The 23,680-nt window shown below is 34.7% G+C and overlaps 1 protein-coding gene across 1 annotated transcript in view; it reads left to right on the top strand.

Moving 5' to 3' along the window:
* LOC145691730 (phospholipid-transporting ATPase ABCA3-like) overlaps nt 1-23,680 on the top strand; it is a 148,169-nt gene that overhangs the window by 15,694 nt on the left and 108,795 nt on the right. Inside the window, exons 3-6 of the mRNA XM_081767061.1 lie at nt 559-623; nt 5,801-5,917; nt 9,187-9,406; nt 13,797-13,976. Of these exons, the coding sequence (XP_081623187.1) occupies nt 559-623; nt 5,801-5,917; nt 9,187-9,406; nt 13,797-13,976 (582 nt within the window). The remainder of the gene's footprint in view (nt 1-558; nt 624-5,800; nt 5,918-9,186; nt 9,407-13,796; nt 13,977-23,680) is intronic.

Consider the following 23,680-nt stretch of genomic DNA (forward strand, 5'->3'; position numbering starts at 1 on the left):
AGGTGGGCGGGTCATGTAGCTAGAATGGAAGAAAGTAGAAACGCTTTCAAAGTTTTGACAGGAAGACCAATCGGAAAACGACCATTAGTAAGACCTAGGCGCAGATGGGAGGACAATATTAAGATAGATCTCGCAGAGATTGGAATAGAAAGTAGAAACTGGATGCAGTTAGCTAAGGACAAAAGTCAGTGGAGAACTTTCGTGAACGCGGCGTTGAACCTCCGGGTTCAATAGGCCATAGTATTAGTTCGTTAGTTAAGTTTGAACATAGTTCATGTAAAAGTTGCACCCATAAATAATTAAAAGTTACTGCTGTAATATAATTGATGAATGCTTTGTTAATTTCCTTATTCTTAAACAATATAATTAGTTTCTTGAATCATTTATTCTGTTATATCTATAATTTTCATTTTTACTGTTGTGACTTACCACAATATCGCAACTTCTTTATTTGAAGACACGATTTATAGTTCTTTACTTCGATATTTTTTAGAACCATTTTCATTTCCATTTTAACTAAATACAAATTAACTTTATTGAATCTCTCATTCATTTCAGGTGATCATTATGACGATTATTCATTTGTAACACTTAATGTAACGCAATTGCGTAATTCAACTAACGTAAGTAAAAATTCTTGTTATCTATGCATGATGATAGTTTTAGTTTTTCCTGTGTGAAGTACTAAAGTTAAGTTTATGAATCCATATTTAGTAATGAAAATTTGCCGGAAAGTTTTGAAACGGAAAAATTTCCGATTCATAATAACATCATGCACTTATTCATACATAGTGATTTAGCTGTAAAATTTATTTCTAATAAACATTTTGTCTGAAAAAAGTTTCAAGAATTGAAATTCTAGCGATTCTTCATTTCTGCAAAAATATTTCAATAACTTCAACGTATTCTTTCCTCAAAATTCACCTTTGATCTCACAAAATCATATTTCGCTAGTTTTATACGCGTAAAACGAAGTTTTCTGATAGCTTTACTGCCTCTCTGGATTTACATACTTCCGACATATATAAATAAGTAGAGATAATATAAAGAATCTACTGTAAATTTTTGACTACCCAAAATCCCAGTTTAAGTAACTCATGAAAACAATACACTGAACTTTTTCGGTAAATAAACATTTATTTATTCATATATTCATCAGAAAAGAAAGTAAAGTGTAACTAATAAGCAAGATGATTTGTGTAGTTGTTCTTCCAATAGAATAATAAAAGAAACCTAAAAAAGTTGCGCTATTAGTGCTGCGTTCTAAAAGCAACAAGGAATTTCATCTTAATTTACAAAATAAATGATATATTTCTCTTTGTGATATATGTAGAATACTTGTTCTGTCGAAGAGTTATTATTTTTAATACATTTTTATGCATAATAATGGTGGTTGTACAATACAAAATATCTGCTCTAAGATATTGATTATACAAAACTCCAGTATTAACGTTATAATGTACGAGTGTTAAACACAATAAAACCAAGGAATTTCTTCTTATTTTCTGTTATAACTATAATCTTCATTAGAAACTTTTATGTAGTTATTCCATTACATATGCAGGCCTATATGTGACTAAATAGTGGAATTTTCTGTTTTTGAAATAATTTATAAATTCACAAACTTTTCTTTTCGCTTTACATTTTAAACAATAGAATGATATATTTGTAGGCTACAAATTCGATCTATGTTCCCTGCACTTCACATACACACACACACAGCGAGAGAGAGAGAGAGAGAGAGAGAGAGAGAGAGACACTATTCAAATTTTTACTTGCATTTCGAAATATTAGAAAATTTGGCGGTTCCCGAAAGCTAATCGGAAGATTATAATTTGTTGCTGTGTAACTTTCCTCTACGGGGATTAAATTTTATAGCTCAGTGTGCAATGCTATAGCTCAATATAGCAAAATGTTCCACCCAGCATCACTATACATATTGTTCAAAACTCTTCGGCTTATGAAAAGTGTTTCCACTTGTTTCTACATCGTAATGAAAATTTTTCGATCCATGAAAATTCCTGGTACTCCATTCTACAGAGCAATAAATCTTTCCGATTCACAAAAACTTTTTTTAGTTTTTGCTTCAAAAAATTATCAAAAATTTTCCGACTCATACTAAATTTTCAATGTTTCCATACACAACTGAAAATTTTTCAATAAAAATTTTCTAAGCCATGAAAATTTTCACCTTTTTTTAACGATCTTTCCCTTTTTAATATATTTCCATAAATGAATTCAGTCTATTTTATGGTTTAATAAGGAATTGTTACTTGATCACTGGTATTTGTTTAGAACTGAAAATTTTTCGGAAAAGCATAGTGGAAAATTGTCCAGAAAATTTTCCGAAATGTAAAATTTTCCACCTCACATTACTAGCCATATTATTTTTCTATTAAATATGCTTGTTAATTATAGTAATATATCAGTATATAAATAATAACAGACTTAACTTTAAATAATAACATACTTGTAAAGACTTTTCAAAATTTATTTTCTATATTCTCGTGTGTAGAGAAAAGACAGAAAGGAAAAAGCACAAACTATTGTTCTTCAATCTTTATATCAATATAAACTGACCATTAAATGGCTTTCGAAAATGAAGTTCGACGTTCTGGATATAGATGTTTGGAATGTCGGGGATTTATAATCACTTGTAAACAATTTATTTGATTATTCTCCAATTAAGATAAGGCTATTATTCAACATTTATCTTTCAATAATGCAAATATATTTTCCTTGTTTTTGGCGGAATAAGGAAAATATGTGAAAAATATGTGAATCTCAGGATGCATTTATTATAATACGATTTCATATTTAGGAATATCTTAAGGTTACTTATATCAAAATTTGACTTCTTTACTTTTAATTTAAAATAATTAGAGATATAATTCCATGGTTCTTCTCATTTTTCCTTTTATATTCCTACTCTAAAGAAAGAATAGATGTTTGAAGGAAAATCAGTAGGTTTACAATTATTGTAGTACGACATATAAATCTTGAAATACTTTAAGTGAAAAGACAAAAAAGATGCATATAAATATTTATTTATAACTAGCATCAATTACCTGCTTTGCTCGGTTAAATTAAGAAAAAGTACTAATATGTTCCGTTAGTTAGTTACTTTTTACTAATAGTAAAGAGCTCTTTGATATCAGCCATTTATGATGATGTTTATATATCCCCCTTCCCTCCCCACGTTGCGGGGCACAGCATTGGAAGTGTCACTGTTCATCTCAGCGACCTCGAAAACATTGAATTTCACTCTGATACTGCTAATTTCAATCATTTTTATATATCTCCTTCTCCCTGCCCCTAAGTTGCGGGGCTGAATTTGGTTTTTAACGGCATTAGAAATGTCTCTGTTAATTTCCGCGACCTGGAAATCTAAAAATTCGGCACGAATATCGGTCATTTTCTATCATTTTTATGTATCTTGCTCCCTTCGCTCTCCCAAGCTGCGGGACTGAATTTTGGGTTTAAACAGCATCGAAAGCGTCACTGTTCATCTCAGTGCCTCCTAAACTGTAGATTTGACACAAATCATTTCTAAATAGCTCTCCTCCTCCTCCTTCCATAAGTTATACCGTCAAAGTGATATGACAAAAAACATCTCCGGTGTAAATTTCATCTAGGTTGAAAATGTAATCGAGAACGGTCCTATGGTTCTAGAATTATTAAGTTTTATTTATTTTTAAGTATCTGGTTCAACAGATTGAAAGTTACAAACATAGTAACTTTCAATTTTATAATATAGATAAGTCAATATATATTTTTGCAGTTTTGGATGTTTCATGTAGAAGGAAACAAAAGAGGGATAAAGTTGTAATTCTTATATTAAAATATTGGTAGCTTCAAAATTCTTACACTTAGGACATGAAATTTCGTAGTTAAACTGCATTAATATAATTCAGCAAGTGTTTTAACATTATTATACTGACCTGGATGAGAAAGACGTGCTTTCACTTGTCTATGTCAAATATCGAGAAATATTTAAATATGTACTTAATTATTTTTAATAGCAAGTCCAAAACTAATTGATTTGAAATATGTATATTTCACTATTGCAACTAGTACCTGGATGTGAGTTAAATTGTTTTTCAGATTGTTATTATTGGGTAGGAAATGGTAAGAAAAAATTATTGGGTAGGAAATGTGTATGCAAATCAATAATCTAATATAAATAAAAAACACTAAAATGCCTGTTTAGTTATTTTATATGGATATTCTAAATATTAAAGTGGTTGCAACTTAGCTTACGGTATACAAATTACGCAAATCTTACTGGAATATCTACCTGAAAAGTGGCGAAATAGGAGTTGCATTTATAATAATATATTTATATGTTGGTGTTCCTTAAGCAACCAAACTAAGCCATTTGGTATTTAAACTTTCCGTTTATGAATTTAGACACTTGAAGGTGCCAGTTCTATAACAGCACAAGTCAACTTTTTGGCACTATATGAGTTATATATACATCATTGTAATTGTCTAACTGAGCCCTATTGTTTGACATTCAAATCAACACAGATCCCGCATGTTCCTGGCGTGTTGAGTTTCATTAGCACACAAATCCTTGGACCTGTTGTGTTCTGGAAAGCAAACAGTCCACACGACTTTAGCGTGGCTGTGAATCATAACAGCACAACGTTTTACATTCGCCGCATGGAGTAGTTGAAGAATTAAGTACAAATAAAAACCCATAACTGCAAGTAAGACATCGAGCGGCTGAGTTACAGAAACATTCATGATGACAAAATAGGCAAATATTGATGAGACAAACTTGGAGAGAGTATATAGAGATGAAATTCCCCTGTAAGCTACTAAATCCAGTGATATTCAGAAATACCTATCCTCAATTTTACCTACAGAACAACCTTACTTTGAGAGACTTCTTAACCAGTATGGTAAAGATCAGACTCCCAGTATGAGGAATCAGGAAGTGAAGTGTGAGATTATGATTAAATTAAGGAAAGATATGAGTAAACTAAATGTGATGTTTGTTGCATTACATTATTATGAAAATGAAGACAGGGTTTATGAACAGTGACTGTTGTTTCATTTCCAGACATTATTGTAGACATCAGTATATTCCTTTTCCAAATCAGAGTTATAGTATCTAAAACCAACGTTACAGAGGAACGAGTTCCAATAATACCATAGTCCAGCATTTTCATTATTTTATTATAGACAAGTTTCTTGTAATACTCGTTATTTTAATACTTAGTGAAAGTTGTTATTCAGCAAAGTATGAGGAAAATATGATTCCCAAGATATATTCAGTTTTGATTGATTTCCTCAATATCTCTTAAGCTGGACTTGTGTGGTTATGGAAGTCACGGCTTCAATTGTTTCAGTGTGTTTTCCAATTTAAAATAGATTGACATAAAACTCCTGTGGAGGTTGTTCACTAAGATACCCATATCTCGGAATTCCTTACATTTAGAGAAATAAAACTGTTTAATAAACTTGCCGTATGTTTGGTGCATGATACTTAATCTTTCACAATTTTATATATTGTTTATTAATGAGAAAAATTTTCTATTTATTTCTCTCGGTAGTTTTTGGGCAATTTCCATTAAACGAGCACGAATTCCTGAAAACAGTAATACTCGTATTCATTTAATTTATCTATCCTTCGATTTTGATTTAGTCTATTAGAGTAAAGCAAAGATAGTGCATTTTCGAGTATACAAACGTTAAAGAGCACCACCATAAGAAAAGTAACTTGGAACAATTTTAAAGACTTAAATAGTTACGGCACTTACTAAATAACTAAAGTTAATTGGTATTCTTACAGATACATAGGAAGCAGATTCAATATGATTGGTTCGTTTGGGGTTTCCATATGGGTTATTTGGCGTCTGTAATATTCCTTGTATATAAAGTTACTGAAGAGAAACGGAACGGGTTGAAGGTAAGTATAATTTTATAAATATATTGTACAATCTGAAGAAAATAAATTCTTCAAATAAAAGCTTTTGACCATGTAAATTCTCCTATGCAGTACAGTACAACCCCTCAAATCCGAACCCCGGAAATCCGAAAACCCGGCAAATCCGAACACGTTCTCAGGAAAAAAATTAACTACAGCTGGAAAATAAAAAAATAATCACACAAATTTAGTTTTTTTAAGGTTTTAACATTTTTAAGACTTAATGCTTATTCAAAACGTTATAAAATACAGTTAAGTTTAGATAAAATAGGAAATAGATTACGTATACTTATGCATTTCAAAAAATCCAAAATAATGAAAGCATTTAAGGTTAACTGGATTACGATTCACACGAAAAATTACAACACAAGATTAAATAAACACTGATTTTTCACTTGAAGCCAGTTATCTTTAACTGTCGAAGATTAGAAAATAAGTACGTAATATTATTTTCCGGGTAATCCGAACCCCCCGAAATCCGAACAGGTTTCAGCTCCAATCAGTTCGGATTTGAGGGGTTGTACTGTAATACTAAAATAATGTGTTATTTCAACAATTGAATGTGGTCCATACTAGAACTTCCACATTCGAAAGCTTAATTAACTATATTTCATTAAAAATTTATTCTTAATAGACTAACTGGTTACTGTACTCCATCATAATTTTGGTATAAAAAATTCGGTTTTCTCCAACTTCTCGACAACAACGTGTTAGGATTTACACTCATTATTCTATCAATTACTGTATATCTAACGTTGGTAATGCAGATACAAATGGGTTTATAATCGTTCTTGTAAATTGGAATAATGATTGATTCTTTCCAATTTTATTGCAATTTCTTTTTGGTTCAGAAGAGAAAAGTGAGTTTGTGTATCCCGTTAAATATTTTTCCCTCCAGATAAGACTAACTCTCATTGGAGTTTCGACCAACCAGAATATATGTGATTATTTGGTTTTTCACAGCAATTGATATTTATGTCTGTATAAGCTTTGAAAAATAAGATTTATCTAAATCTTTTTACTGTCTGCACGATCAGTATTATTAATACTTAGTGTTTGGCCATTCTGAAAGAAATCTTTTCATTTACACTAAACATTATGCATATCTTTGTGCATTATAATTATATATATATATATATATATATATATATATATATATATATATATATATATATATATATATATATATATATAGATAGATAGATAGATAGATAGATAGATAGATAGATATATTTGCTTCTGGTTGATAGATTCTCCTTGAATCGTTGGTATTCTTATATATGTACCAAAAACATTTGATTTATTGTTATTATTAAATTCAATTACTTCATATTTCAAAAAGTAGCGTTTATTTGTTCAAAAAGTTTTAAAATTTTCTCTTCTGATCTACTGAAATCCTATGCGCTTATATCGTTCGGAATTATATCAAATGCGAATTTCCATTTTCCAATTTCTTTGCTAATTTGTTGCATTTCTAGTCAAAGTATGGTTTGTTCCTCTGTTCCCACGTGCTTTACAGTTTCTTGTATTGACTTTTTTTTAAAGCTACAACAGATTTTAATGCAAGTATCATCAACAGTAGTACATGCAGAACCTCATACTCTTGAACATATAGTTAACACTTCAGTTATTCTCCTTGGAGTGTTTCTCTCTCACCTAATCTCCACGTATTCTTTTGAATTGCACTTCTCCCTTATACACATTGATTATATCTTTTTTCAACATAAATCTCTGTCTTGAAATTACTGATAGGAGAAAATTGTTAGTATCACAGTCATTCTTCAATTTCGGTTATGCTAGACAGTACTTTTGTGTCTACCAAAATATGATTATTGTGATTATTCGTTTTTAGTATAGTGACGTTAAAGTATAATTATCGATGTGACGAAGTGATATTGTTGTACTCTTTGTTTTAAGATATATGTATGTCAAGAAATTCACGAGTAGAACAATGTTGTCATTAGATTCGTTATTCAGATTTTCTTTTCCTTTATTCAGTTTGAAAATACTCTTTCTTGTTACCTTTTTCTTGAAATTGCTAATAAGATGTTCACATGGTATTGCCACACGTTTTCGTCGTATAAACTATCAACTATATTGCCATAAGTATTATATTTCGCGTTAAGTATATTTGGAACAATAATAACGCAACATCAAGCCTTGAAATTATTATAAGAGTCTTTTATTAGAATATTTAATACCTATAACCGATGACTTGACTTGTTTGTGAACGGAAAGGTTAGTTGATGATTTTTATTTGATTTTCCGTAAAGAAGAAAAGTTGAAAATTTGTTCTGCGAAACTGACTATTCTTTCAACCTAATGCATGTACATCTATCCACTCCATTGTATATTTCTGTAGTTCGCTTTCTACGGATTTTAATGCGAATGCTCTCTATATAAAAAAAAATAAATTCCAAATCTCGTCCACATTTTACCTTGGTGAGATCATTTTAAGTTACTAGTCGTGGTCTGAGAATTCTGTCAACGTTTCGAAACATTCGTTGACGTCATTAGTCCCACGCCAAATCCCCAAACTTCAGGAATATTCGTTGTCGCCTGTCCAATATGCTAATTATTCAATATATTCACAGCTATCACGATATCTGGAAGCCATTTTGTCGATACTTAAATAAGGATGCCCTATATATGGCTCCCTGAGGCCCTACGTATTGCATAAAATACGTTTTTCGAACGCCCGTCATGGCTATGAATATTTAAGAACATACCCGAATCTCGGTTATTGTATTCGGGAAGTGTCGAAATTACTGCTAAAAAGGAAGCTGGTGTGGCTCTATTGTCTGCTGAAGGCGGGTAGAAGACAATTGGGGTTATGGACGCATCTGATACAGGTACATTGATTGAATAATTTCTCAGAAAATAAAACATAGTGCAGTAAATTTCAAGTTTAATGATTTACATATTTTATGCTTATATTACGAAGGGAAATATACAATTTCCCTTGTGTATTCTATACAATTTGAGAGCCAAAGTACTGCATACAATTCGACCCATTACCGGTCAATAGGAAAGCAGTATAACAAAATGTTTTTTTTTTTTTAAATATATGCTATTGCGTCTATTGTTATCTAATATACAAAATTTCATCAAAAGTTCTTGACAAATAAATGCTTGAGTTTTAGGAGGATAGGGGTACGTATAAACATGCGGCAAATTAAATATATTGTGCAGTTTAATTGTATCTGAAAATATTAGTACTGCTTAATATACAATTACAAAATCTTTTTCAGGAATTTATGGTGATCATGGGCCTAAAATCTTCGGCACAATGGATGATGTGGTTTTTATATAAACTATTTCTGGACTTAGTAATTATTACTTCAATGATTTTTATCTTGAAATATGGATTAAATTCTGACACTAGCCTGTCAATTATATGGTTCTTATTATTTCTGTACACCTCTTGTACGACAATATTCGTTTTCGCTGTAAGCAGCATTTGCGCAACAGGTAACTAAAATTATATTGCATCTGTTAAAGGAGGGTAAAAACTATTAACCTTATTGACAGAGTGTTTATTCATTACGTTTGTGAAAGGTTAGTGGAATGTAAAACTGTAAAGAAATTTATACTACTTGGAAAAGTAGTAAGCTTTGAGGGGGACAAACACCATTTTCGTGCATTTCCTTGGGGTTATTCCGTTTCTGCAAGTTCTGCCACTTCACCATTATTATCCATTATGCTGGGTGGCTAAAAAGTAGATATACAGACCCGTACTGATCAGTTAATGGCACTTTATATCATCTACTTATTGTTAGCCATTCAGATGTTAACTTAGTTTCTTTATTACTTGTTTTTAATTTCTTTAAATTTATACTTTAAGCTTACAACAGACCGAAGCAAATAAACTAATTATCTTAAACTTAAATGTCATACTTGACCAATGCAGGACTATATTTCTACTTTTGGGCCACCATGTATTATGCTACCTTTTCTAACCTAAGTGTATAATCATGGAAGATTGTACTCAATAATAATAATATAATGGCGTATTTAGGATTTCCAAAATTTCAGATTTTTTATCCAGACCCATTGGGGATATTGGACAGTGAAATATGCTAAATTGCCATAATTCCCCAAATTTACAACTTTCTTTTAAGGCCTTTTGGAACAGCTACAGGTCTGTAAATTTTTGTGTATTAACTTATAACATCGGACTACATGCACACATAAATTCAGGCCTCTACGACAGTTGTTTCCTTTTCCCAAACATGTCTTCACTGTCCAAAAATGTTGCTAATGAAGGCCCTGATTTCACCCCCTTCAAGTGGTTTTAGGAAAAAATTTTAAGAGATCAAAGTTTTTGCTCTGTACGAGTTGGAAACGTCCAGTAATTTTCAATTTGGTAGGACAAATACATGCTGAGATATTCAAAACAATGTAAACGCCTAAAATCGAAAAACGCAAAATGGCGGCAGCCGTTGCGTCGCCATAGGATGTTGCAAAAAATAATTAATTGTGGTTTTGAAGTACCCTGATAAAGGATAAAGATTCATGAAAAAATTAGATTTTTTGAAAAGGTCGAGAGGCAATTTTTCTTTTTTCTCGATCACTTTGCATGGATTGCCCCAGTAGTAACCTACATTTAGTTTCGTTTCAAATATTCCCATATATTTCGTGACCAACTTACTTTACGATGAAATGTGGCGTCTAATAGATCTGATGTTAAGAGGTTATACATTGTGTGATCTATTATACAAATATATGTATCAGGGGCATTCATACGTTAATTACTACTTGAAAGGGGACACGGTGGCTCAGGGGTAGAGCATTTACCTCTGGTTGTGAGGTTCCTGGTTTGATTTTCGGCCAAGAAAGTTTGTTTGTATAATATCGTGACGGTGGATTTTCTCGGGACTCCCGTTTCCTCCCACTTCTCCATTTCACCATTTCTTCCATCATCATTAACTTGGTTTAGTCATCATTTTCCTTAGCCTGAAGAGCATAAGCGTTGTACGTTAAACTGAAAGATTTCATTTCATTTTCTTACTGCTTCGCCTTTCACCTGGGAACCAAATTTTGAAAATAAGAACAAATCGTATAATATATTCATTAAACCAGGTATAGGCTACTATTTCACTACTGCATTAGAACTAGTTATTGTACTAACTAAAATGTATTAAAACCAGCTAATATGGCAACCAGAACATATTTGTAACTTCGGAATTTTAGATATAGGTATATACAGTGGCGTATTTACGATTTTGTTTCGGGGGGGGGGGGCTTCGAATGAAAGTATGAAAATTCTGCAAGATATTTCATATACTTTACTATAGTAAGTAAAATTTCGGGGGGTAAGCCCGAAAGCCCCCTAAATACGCCACTGGGTATATAGAAAAAAGAAAAATCGAAGTAAGATAATATAACCTGAAATGACATTTTTAGTGTTTATAAACTTTACAAATACTTAAATCATGTGGTTTGGATTCCACGTTAATCAGTAGACCCACGGATTAAACTCAAAATCAACTCAACTCAACAAATACTTAAAAATATAGTTTCAGAGTTATTTGGACATGTAAATTATTTTTCTTACTCTAAGAGTTGTCTCAAAATAGCGATTAAATTGGAAAGATGCTATTTAATAATACTACAATGCTATATCCGATTGAAGTACATTCTACATAAGTAAAGTGCTTAATTTTATTTTGTTTCACAGCGCCAATAGAAAACATTAATAACTGATCAACACTAGTTAGATGATAAGTTCATGCCTCATTCAATACTTCGCGACCAAAATATATATTACTTTAAATATAAGTACTGTTTGTAAATTTTAATTGTATCTTTACTTTAGTATTATGTTGAGTTTGCGTTAAAAAAAAAAAAACAAGCATTATGACATTGGAATATATAAGTTAATGTTCAAAATGGCAAATATCCTCTTCAAATATAACATTTAAACCACTGTTTGTGATTTTTTTTTATAATTTCAGTATTTTATTCATCTTTGAAATTATATATATATATATATATATATATATATATATATATATATATATATATATATATATATATATATATAGAGAGAGAGAGAGAGAGAGAGAGAGAGAGAAACCTATTCTAACTTTTGTCAGAACACTAATAGAAATAATTATTTAATACAGTGTAGAACAGAGGAAACGCATGTTTTTTAAACCGCCAGTACTCGGCGACGAGCAGGGATATTGATTTTGAGCGACAGTTGGAGGACATCTCAGACAATGCAGTTTCAGTTGCTTTGGAACGTTGGATCGTAGAGCATCATGTGTTTGCGGTTGAGCAGTTCTTTAGAAATAATTATTCTGTGGTGACGGTTCAACATCTTTTCCCTCGAAAGGTAAATGTCAAATGTCGAGGTAGAGTCCCAGATCGAAACACTATACTTCGATGAGTTGCAGCGTTCAGAAGTACTGGATCTGTGATGAAAATGAAATCACCTGATCTTCCCCGGTTCAGTTCGAACTCTCGGAAAACCTAAACCGAGTGAAAGGGGAAGTTCTTGCTAGTCCAAAGGAACCTACTAGGCAACAGGCTGTATCGCTGGTTATGTCACGTCGTTCGCTTTATCGCATTTTACATTATCTCAAATTTTCTTTTTCATCAATAGTCTATTACTACTGAACGCTGCAACCTATCGAAAAGACGTTGAACCGTGACCACAGGATCATAGTTTCCAAAGAACTGCTCGACCGCAAACACACGGTACTCTACGCTCCAACGTTCCATAATGACTGAAACTGCATTGTCCGCGCTGTCGGCCAACGGTCGCTCAAAATCAATAGCCCGACTCGTTGCCGACTACACAGTAAAAATGGTTGTGTTAATTCAACTCAATTTTAACACAAGGCAGTGGATCCAGCGTGACTATCACTATGCGGTGTTAGTTCAACACATACCCGGTTGTGTTGGTATTTAACACAGTGGGTGTGTTACGTCTTTAACACACAGCCGTTGTTGAGCCGTACCGTAAGCGTTAATGAACCACAAAATTACTCCCTTAAAATATGTTAAATCGCCTATACGCGTAATGTGTTTACATTATGATCAGTCTAAAAAAGCACTTTAAACAAGTGAAGACATTTACTCCAGTGGCGGGAGAAGCGCACGAACCACCAACCTTTCAATTACTACCCGCGTGCTCTTCCGACTTGGCCACGGAGGGAATGAAAGAAACGTCACTTGTACAGGTGATAAATTGTTGAGGTCTTTTGAATTTGGCTAATCAGAGTGCTTCTTTAAGCCGCGTATATTCGACAATAACCGTTCGAGATAAGGTAAAATCTGCTCGCCATGTAATTTTATAACAAAATGACGACTGTCTATTTACTTTATTTTATAGCTCCTCCATATTCACTTTCAAATGATCAGCGACAGTTGCCATCTAATAAAGTTGATGCGTTTGTTGCTTCTAGTACACAATCGTTTTGAAAAAGAAGCAATAAATGCACCAAATGTTGGAGATGAAATTTTGCGTAGACCTGGATTTGTGTAAGTATTTCTTTCTACTGTGTTTGTCTGTAGCTTCAATTCATAAGCCTTTATAATTAGATGCCCAACATATTTGGCAATTAAGCAGAAAACAACACCAAAGATTCTACACTTGTGTTAATTTAACACACAGGTTGTGTGTCATTTCAACTACCGGCATTTGACACACAACTCCAAATGGAGAGTGAGTTCTTTTAACCATTTGTTTGTGTTATATTTTAACACAATCGTGTTAACACATAGGCATGTAGTTGAAATAACACAACGATTTTTTACAGTGCATTAGCGGTTTAAAAAACATGCGTTTCCTCTGATTCACCCTGGAAATGATTTGTTTCAGTTGTAACTCTGTCTGATCTTCTTTCCACAGGAACAACTGCTGTAATAGTTGCATCGATATTATGGATTTTAATGTCACAGGCAGACCATTTGTTTAAATTTGGCAATTATGAAACGTGGGACATTCACCGAAAATTGTCGTCCACTCTAACCCCATACACTGCTTTATCCATTGCTTTGTTCAAAATTACTCTTGCATGGGAAAGAGAAGGTATATTTTCTTGTTATTGTCAATGGCACTTTAAATGTAGCAGTGTTATAATGCAATATTGGATGTTATCATAATTATTACTGGAAATGTTTTTAAAAAGTAAAAAATCCAAACTCTAGGCAGTATTCTGTTGCTTATATTACAAATATGTTTACTTCTAATTAATAGATATTATATTTAGTGATTTTTAAGTTATTATTTCTTCACTTGTTTATATATAACTGCATTAAAACATTACTGTAACAGCATAAGGAACTATATATCAATGAAAATACAAAAAATACGGTAAATTATTTTTTCTACTTGCAACTGTTGACTCTATAACCATTTGATGTAATTTTTCTGATAGCCTGATCCTCTGAGACAGGCAGTGTCAAGTTGGAACATGTTGTGACTTGCAGTCAGCGTCCAGACACGCTATAGTAAGGTTGTATTTACCATGTCTGTCGCACATCATGGATTTCGAACAATGACTGAACATTAAATTTTGTTTCCTATTGTAAAAAACGCGCCAAAGAAACTCATGAAATATTGAAATTGGCGTATGGCAATAATGTAATTCTGAAGACTGTTTGCAAGTGTTACGAGCGATTTAAAAGCGGAAATGAGTCGGTAGAAGACGAGGAACGTTCGGGACGCTCATTAACCTCAAAAACATAGGAAATCGTGCAGAAAGTGACAAAACTTGTTCCCTAAAACAGAGGAACACTATTTGAGAGCTTTCCAAAGAACTGAACATTTCGTACGGGTCCGTAAAAAGCATTTCAACTGACGACTTGAGAATGATAAGAGTGAGTGAGAAATTCATTCCCCAACTTTTCGCTGATTAACTGCAGTTTTTGGTGAAAAGATATTCTGCTCTGTTCACATCCATCATTCTCTCCAGATAGAACATGAAGCTACTTCTGGCTCTTCCCAAAAATTAAAAATGTGTTTAAAGGAAAACGTTTGAACACCATTCCTGACATTCACACGAAAGAGGAGCTGAACGCATTTCCGAAAGAATCTTCAAGAAATAGTTACAGCAATGAATTCACCGATATAATTGCATTGCTAGCCAAAGACAGTACTTTGAAGGATATTAAATCAAATCCACATAAGCTTATTACTTTGTTTGTAATAACATTGAGCATATTTTTGAGCATACCTCGTATACATGGTGAACTTACATAAACCAAACTTGTCAGAAAACATTTTTTGAGAAGAAAACCAAAGTCGTTATAGGGGGCAATCGATGCTAAGTGATCGAAAAAAAAAAGAAAAATTGCTGCTCGACCTTTTCAAAAAATAAATTAATTTTCCGTGAATTTTTACCCTACATCAAGGTACTTCCAAACTACAATTATTTATTTTTTTGTAACATTCCATGGCAACGCAACGGCCGCCGCCATTTTGCGTTTTTGTTTTTTTGATTTTAGGCGTTTACGTTGTTTTGAATATCTCAGGATGTTTTTGTCCTACCAAATTGAAAATTGCTGGACGTCTCCAACTCGTGCAGACCTAAAACTTTGATTTCTTAACATTTTTTCGTAAAACCACTTGAAAGAGGTGAAATCAGGGTCTACAGTAGCAACACTTTTCTATATTTAAGACATGTTTGAGAAGAGGAAACAAGTAACGTAGGTCTGAATTTGTGTGTGCATGTACTCCCGGGTCATAAGTTTATACACAAAAATTTTCAGATCTGTAAATTCTAAAGGTCTGAAAAAAGAAATCGTGAAGTTAGGAAATTATGCCAATTTGGCATATTTTACTGTCCAATATCTCCAATGGACCTGGATAAAAGAAATTGAAATTTTGGGAATAGTTAGTCCTTAGTATACCATAACACACAACAAAGCGCGTTTTGTGTTTTTGAGCAGAAGGGGGTCAAAGTATTAAGTAACGACGTCATACTTTAGAAGTTGACAAATTCAACTGGAAATTCGTTGTTGTGAAGTAAAATAAAGTAGAATGAATTGTTAGTCCAATCAAAGCTCTCGAGCTCGTTTCTTTCCTCTAGTTGCAACACTGTCTTACTACACCCACAGAGCACTGGTGAAAAATGCCGCAGTGTACAAAAGCAATACTAGTATGAAACCATAATAAGTGATATTGAAATATGTATGATTACCAAAGCCCACATGTTTTCATTACTCTCGCTTACGCATATTCCCACCATCGCTGAAGCACCTGCTCCCTTCGGACACACTCCCGTACTACCGCCCGGGCTCACCAGCATCGCACTGCCCTGACTCAAGGTTAAAGCTTTCGTGCTTTTTAGTGACCAACTAGCATAGGTTGGTTTGTTTTCTGCACTGGAATATTTATGCCTCTAACCTAGTGTAACGTAATCGAACGTAACTTAATCTAATCCAACCAAATTTAACCGTTTGGAGTATGTTTAGGTACATTTTTTTTTCGATTTTCAAATTGGTCCTGAGATACAGCAGTAATTACCTAAATTTAGGTTAGGTTAGTTTGGATGATTTTTAGAACAAGGACTGGCTTATTGCTAGAGGTGAAAATTTGATTTTGTCTTTTTGTGAATAGTTGTTTCATAATAGAGTGGAAAAATATGACCCGCAACGTTTTATTATGGCAAAAATACTTAATAAATACTAATACTTATTATGGCGGTATACAGGCTGCACCCCTGTATAATACAGTCAAAAAAATACTATTTCCAAGCAGAAATCCGTACTCCAGGGAGAAAATGTCAGCGCGGTGAGTGGTAGACCCGGTTTGAATCTCTCTGCTACTACATACCTTTTATTACAATATTTTATTAATAATTTTTACATCATTAAATTTTATGTAAATCTCATTTTCCAAAGGGAGTGTGACCCTTGTACTTCAAAAAGTTTAGAAAATCACTTTTCGTCACATTTTTCCTTCCTTTAATTTACACGCTAGACAGCGCGAACAGTGGTGCTTGTTCTCTGGCGAGATTATAAAGTTAATAATTACAAAAAGATTTTTCAAAAATATTGCTTCCCCCCTTTTAGTACAATTTTACAGAAACTCTTTGCATCAAATAACAATAAATGCACAAGTTTGGTTATGTAAAGAATAAACAGTTGTGTATTGTCTTATTTGGTTATTTATATAAAGTTCATAAAGTTTATTTTATTTATTTTCCTTCTTTCAACTTAATGTTCAGTAAGGTAACCCAGTTATTATTTTTTAAATTTTTAAGGCTTCTGGTATTTCTTCAATTGTTGTAGGGATCTTCCCAAGGCCCCAGACCTACAGAGATTTATTTACTTCTTTATATTGCGACCCTTCACTGGTTTCTCCCCAATGACTATGGATACCGTAACACGTGTGTTGCTGTGTGTTAAGGGGTCTCATAAACCAAATTAAAGTACCGCTAATTTTGTCATTTTTCTGTAATCAAACTGAAAAATATTCCAAAATTTGCTTTGTAGGAACAATAATGTGCATGAGGTAGAGTTATCACGAGTTGGCTAACTGCTTTCGTTAAGCAGAAATTTGTGGAATTCGCATTAACGAAAGCAGTTAGCCGAATCGTCTTAACCGTCTCATGTACACTACTGTTCCCAGAAAGCAATTTTTCTAGTTTTCTTTTCAGTTTGATTACGGAAAATCGGTCATGTTTAGCGGTTCTTTAATTCGGTTCCTCCGAAAGCTGGTAATAAAGACTCAGGCATTTATTCATCCGGCTGCCTGCGTACAGATTTCTGGTAGTAAAAAAAAAAAAAAAAAAAAAAAACGCTGACCAACCCGCGTCCGACATATTTGCTGCAGCAAACACGTTACCGCTAAGTGGACATGCCGACTACGAAGATTTTTTCACATGCAATTAGTGGAACAGTAAATCTGATAAATTAAACCATGACTACTCCTTTGTTTATAGTCGCCGATTTTTGGACATGCTCGCCAATAAAAACTGAAATTGACGTTTAAGATCCTTTTTCAAATAGCTGATAGAAAAACGACAGGCTAAGAAGTTCGTATTCAGACGGATTGCTGCGAATTTTTTCTTCGAAGAAAGCATTTGCAACGAGCAAAGGTTGAATGTATAGAACAGTGTTGTTCCTAGTGGTCCTGGTAGTGAAAAATGTGCTTTAAGGGGGAAAATGTACTGAGTGCTATAAGCTTTTCACATTAGGCCCACAGACGTGTTAATTGAATTATTCTTAACGGGCATTATTAGCTGCTTCCTTGCTATTTTAGGTCGCTTTCAAGAATTTCTAAGTCATTACCAGGTACTTACCCTGTATATGGCACTTGAATCGTACTGAGAATTGTGGAAATGTACGGCTTATGTACCAAGTGCAAAATTGCTGGTGGGAATCCGCCATGATCTTCTTTGCATTGCTACAAACCTATTCTGCTGTTTGCCGACTGCTCGGAAAGGCTACTTTCCAGTGGCGACGCCGGCGCATTTTCTGCGCCCTCGGCTGTTTGAAGACTGCTCGAAAGTACCTCTTTTCGATGACGGCTTCCCGATTCTCCAATGGGCTGCATTCGACCTCCTGCCGCCGTCGAAATGTGGCCCTTTGCCGACTGGGAATCAACCCTTCAAGAAGGTAAAATTTTCACCACCTTTTACAGTAGCTTTTCCTAAGTCTGCCTAAGAAGGCAAGGGCACAATTGTTAGTTCTGAAAGTATATAATACTTGCATGTCCCATTCAATTTCTTCTTTTTGGCTTAGAGTGCTGCAAAAAAAGCAAAAATGAAGAAATTTTATACTGGGAAACACAGAAAATGCAAGTATTATACTTCAAGAACTTGCAAGGGTGCTCCTTGTCGAGACATCATAGCATTAGGGAAAAGTTAGGCAAAACTGTTGTAAAAGATTATGCAAATTTAGCCTTTCTGAGGAGTTGATTTCCCGTTGGCAATGTGCCACTTTCGACTGGGGCATAAGGGGTCGCAGAGTGTCAGAAATAGGCCTTTCCAACTGTTTTGCCGATTCTGATGATCGGAAACAGTCGGCAAAGGGCATTCTTTTTACGATTTTCAACTGCTTGCCGCCTCGGGAAATGATCGGCAACTTTGAGCAAGTAAATCGTCGTGCCGCCGCGGACGGGTACAGTCTGATTATCGGCGACCTGCCACTGTTGATGGCGGCAATCTCTCTTCCTTATGGTTGCGATACATTTTTCAATCACAGTTCCATCTTTTGCGATGTAATATCGCCTTAAAAAAATTATATATATATATATACCATATTTCAAAAAGAATACATCCTCCCCCATTGACTTGTGTTCCTCGTTGCCATTCCCACATTAGATCTTGCATTATTGCATTTCACTGATAACAACTGATGGTTGCTTCTTCTGCTATGAGGTGTGTTGCAATTGTTGCTAGTACAGGTAGGCAGTGATTGTGTGGACACGGAGTAGGAACTCGTAATACATCACTTAAAGACTAGTATAAACAGAATGTGATCTTCCGTACATGTAGAAGATAGCCTAGATGTGCAAGGCACAGGATCAAGTTGTGGTAGCCAATACCTGGTATACTTGAAGGTGACATATTGGATCCAATTTACGTTACTCCTCAACACTCGATCAAGAATGGATGTATTTTGGTGTTCAGAAGTAACGACCAATAGGTTGTCACCCCTTCATTGTTGGCTGCTGACATATATGGGGTAAAATTGTTTAACTTGTACACATGCGGTGCGGGGAGAAAATAAAACATTATTATTTCACATATTCTGCGGAACTAATGTCTGACGGTGCGTTTGTTTAAGACATCCTTTTCAAACACAGGGTGGTTAGAATTAAATTGCCACTGTTCACGGCAGTCAAGAGCGGGCTATAATCAAAGTATTATATTAAAAATTGGAAAATATGCTAATCAGACCACGCGGAAACAAGTTAAGCTTGCAAAAGTATTAGATCCACTTTCCGCCATCAGGGGAAAATGTGCTGCTTTACAGGCCGTAACGCATGCGAGATCACACTTCATAGACACGATAGGGTGAGGAACAGTATTGGTATTGATAAGAGAGACAGTGCACTGATAGTAAAATTGGTCTTTCAAAACAGGAGCAATTGCAGTGCAGTTTTAAGGGAATATCGGCATCTGAAAGGAACGAAAAGATGACTGCTATCAAGAATCGGCTTAAAGAAGATGGTATTGAAATTGGCACAATGGGTGAGCTGCGTGTGGCTCCAGAAATATGAAGACGACCCATTCCAACGGAGGTTGTTGCTGTGGCTGTTATTGACCACGCAGCACGTGCTTATATTCCGCTACTAGTGCTATGGCGGTGCCATGGGAATTGGCCACCCCATGTTCAACAGTCAGAAAATTTCTAAGGGTCGTTTTACACTAGCACTCTACGGTATTTACACAGTACAGCAACTGAAACCCCAAGATTCGCCGCAACGACTTGAGTTTCCTCTTCGGTTTTTGATACGGATGGAAGTGGACAACAAGTGGTCTTCAGGTCTCCTGGCGACTGATGAGGCGTATTCTACACCAGAAGAAGCAGTGGAAACCAAACTGTCGGGTAGAAAGCTCAGATAATCCACATATTGTGCAGGAACAGCCATTATACTCTGCGTACGTGACTCTGTGGTGTGGATTCACAGAAATCTTCATTATTTTCCCGTTTTTCTTTGAGGAAATGACACCCGAAGAAATTGTCACTTCTGTAGTAACATCGCACGTTATAGGAACCTTTTAGTGCAACATGTCATTCCTACGTTACAGGCACAAAACTGTGTCAAGACGACTGTTTTACATGCAAAACGGACGCCATGAAAGGATCTGCTTCGTGTAACCTTCACTGCTGATCGCAACATTTCCCGCGGTTTTTCAGATGCTTGGCCAGCACGTTTCGCAATCTAAATGCGTGTGACTTTTGGCTGTTTAAATATCTGAAATTTCGGGTGTGCCAGGAAAATGTGCAGTCGCTGGCGGATCTCAAAGACAGCATATGGTAACATGTCGCAACAATTCCGCCACAACTGCTACGATCAACTGTTACGCATGCCATTTTGAGGACGCAATATGTCGTCAATGTGTCAGCTGGCCATGAGGAGCATGTTCTGTAGATTGGTCATTGTAACCGCAAATGTTAAAAAGGTTATTCTCATTGCACCCTTTGTTACCATTAAATGAAATAAAGTTTCACTTTTTGTTACCATCACGTTATTATTTAAATTGTTCCCTTTGCACCATTTGTTACAATCATCTGTTCTTCACCTTGATTGATTACATTTATATCACATATTTGAACTCCTCGACCAAGATAATCGTGTTATCCATACATTCAGGACTATTTCCGCTAGCATATTACATGTAGAATGCCCATTTTTGCCTGGTGTGGAAAGAGGAACTAGCGATTTTTCTTACTAAAACACAACAATATACTAAGCAAGGCTATGTGGTAATATGTACAAGACACACAAAAGTTACATATTAAATAAATGTGTAGTGGTAAATAACTGTAATACAATGTGTTACTAATTAAAAGTTGATCTCCGGAGAGTATATAAGGGGTGACCAACTCTCAAACAGCCAGAAGAAGTGGAAGTCTGATGAAGACACAGTTATTGTTTCGAAACTGTTACGTGATAGTGTGTTTTGTTACATATTATCACATAGCATTGCTCACTGTATTGTTGTGTTTTAGTACAAAATGGAAACAAGGCCTGATAGAATAGTTATTTTCCCTTCAGCGCAACTCGCTTTCGCATGGTTTCATTAGCAAATTTACTAAATTTCAATGTAATTCGTTGATAACAGCCCGAGCTGGACCGCCGTGAATACCAGCCCTTTAATGATAACCACTCTTATCTGACGTTTTCGACGAGTAAATCCGGCTTCTGACAGGTTCGCCTTGAAGTAATATAGCAAGCAACCCCAGCTAGTTGGCTTGATACTTTCTTTTTCAATACTAGGCGAACAGTGCTATTAATGAATCATAAAATTACTTTAGAGATGATATTATACAAGACATTGATTTATTCTGATTGGCTCAGCTTCAGAAAATGTTTATGAATGACAGTGTCAAATTATCTTCTGCTTTTATGTGTTTTATTATTTTTATTATCTGCTTTTTGCTCTTTTTTCTGCCTTTTAGTCCTTTTTTAGGAGTTGTTCATATCATTTTCTTGAAAAAGGTTTTATTTATATTCTTATTCTTAGTTTCTACGAAGTTAATCCATTTTCGAAACAAAACGTTCCCTACCAGTTAATTATAACGCAGTGAAATTGAATGTTAACATGAAACTTACAACTCTCGAAATACGTCAATGAAGAAAAATATCACGATAACATAAAATTTGTAGTACAAAATGCAACTTTTAGGTACACGAAAGAATAAAATGAAAACCTTAGAAGTACCATTGATTTTTAGTCACTTGAAAATTTCCAGACACAGTCCTAGTCGTCTTTCCAAGCTGGTAGTAGGAAGCAGTGGAAAGAGATAGTCCGAATCAACTGAGTACCAGCTAATTCAATATAGCGGCACCACTACACAGTTGTACTACGCAGAAACAGCGTGGAGTTATTTGATTCGTATAGAATTAAGATGTGAAAGCGCATGATATTCTTCGGAGAATGAGAGCTCCTCCGTGGCTAAGCGGTTAACGTACGCGCCTTTGGCGTGGGAGGCCCGGGTTCGATTCCCGGTGGGAGCTCATGTGGTTCGGATCCCACGTTAATCAGTAGGTCCATGTCTCATATAGCCTCGCTGCTGAACGGGACGTTAAACTCAAAATCAACTCAACTCAACAACTCTTCGGAGAATGAAGACAAAGTATGAAAACGCCTGTTCGTCAGTGCGGAAAAACTACGGATGCTGCAATAAATTAACAGAAGGTACGATTTTGTTGACTGATTCTAGCCCGTCCAGGCCAAGGATATCGAGTTGTAAGAGACGAGCCGATAGCAATAGCAGATTGTGATACTCAGGAAAAAATACCTGTAACCTTGGCTGAAATTGCTTCCTTGTTGAATATGAGCTTTCTTTTAGTGTGTTTGGTTTAGTGAATGACGAACTCCGCTAAAGACAATGTCCGCCAGGCACTAATGCAAAAAACAAGCTACATTGCCAACGATCTTCCAAAAATCATTTGAAGTCAGCAAATTGAAGGAAACTGCTGAGTACAGGCGTTTCGCTTGAATATTATAACGCATTCTGCTCTTACAACTATGAAAACCGACCACGATCTTCGTTTGAAGTGGCTGTCACATGCGCCATACCAACCACATTTTGCACCATCTGATTTTCACATTTTCTGTCCTTCTAAGTAGAACCTGGGAGGCAGAATGTCAAGTCTGAATAGACGTCATTTGGCAATGTACAAGTGGCTACAGCATCAATCAAATTTTTGTCTCTTACGCAGTATCGAAGCACGTCCTATCCTATGGCATAAGTTTATTGAACAGGGAGGAAATTATACAGGAAAATAATGTGTAAGAAATCACTCTTCCTGCAGTAGAATAGTGGCGGAAAATAATTAGTCTTCCTCTAGTATTTAAAACAAAAGGCGATGTAGACATATCTCCATTTTTCTTTTTTTCTTTTTTTTCTTTCTTTTTTTTAAGAAATAATCTTCCTTTTATGATGAAATTGTGATTCTGTATGGAATATTCGTCTAACCGACAGTAATTTTAAAATGAGAAATCCTAACTTAAGGTCTTCACAGCTGCAATACCGAACATACCAAAACTTACAGAAACAGTACCTTCTTTGTTCATTATCCTATGATTATGCATGAGGGTAACAAGA

This window comes from Thermobia domestica, chromosome 8 (genome assembly GCF_964235325.1).
Source record: "Thermobia domestica chromosome 8, izTheDome1.hap1.1, whole genome shotgun sequence".
In the NCBI taxonomy this organism is placed as follows: Eukaryota; Metazoa; Arthropoda; class Insecta; order Zygentoma; family Lepismatidae; genus Thermobia; species Thermobia domestica.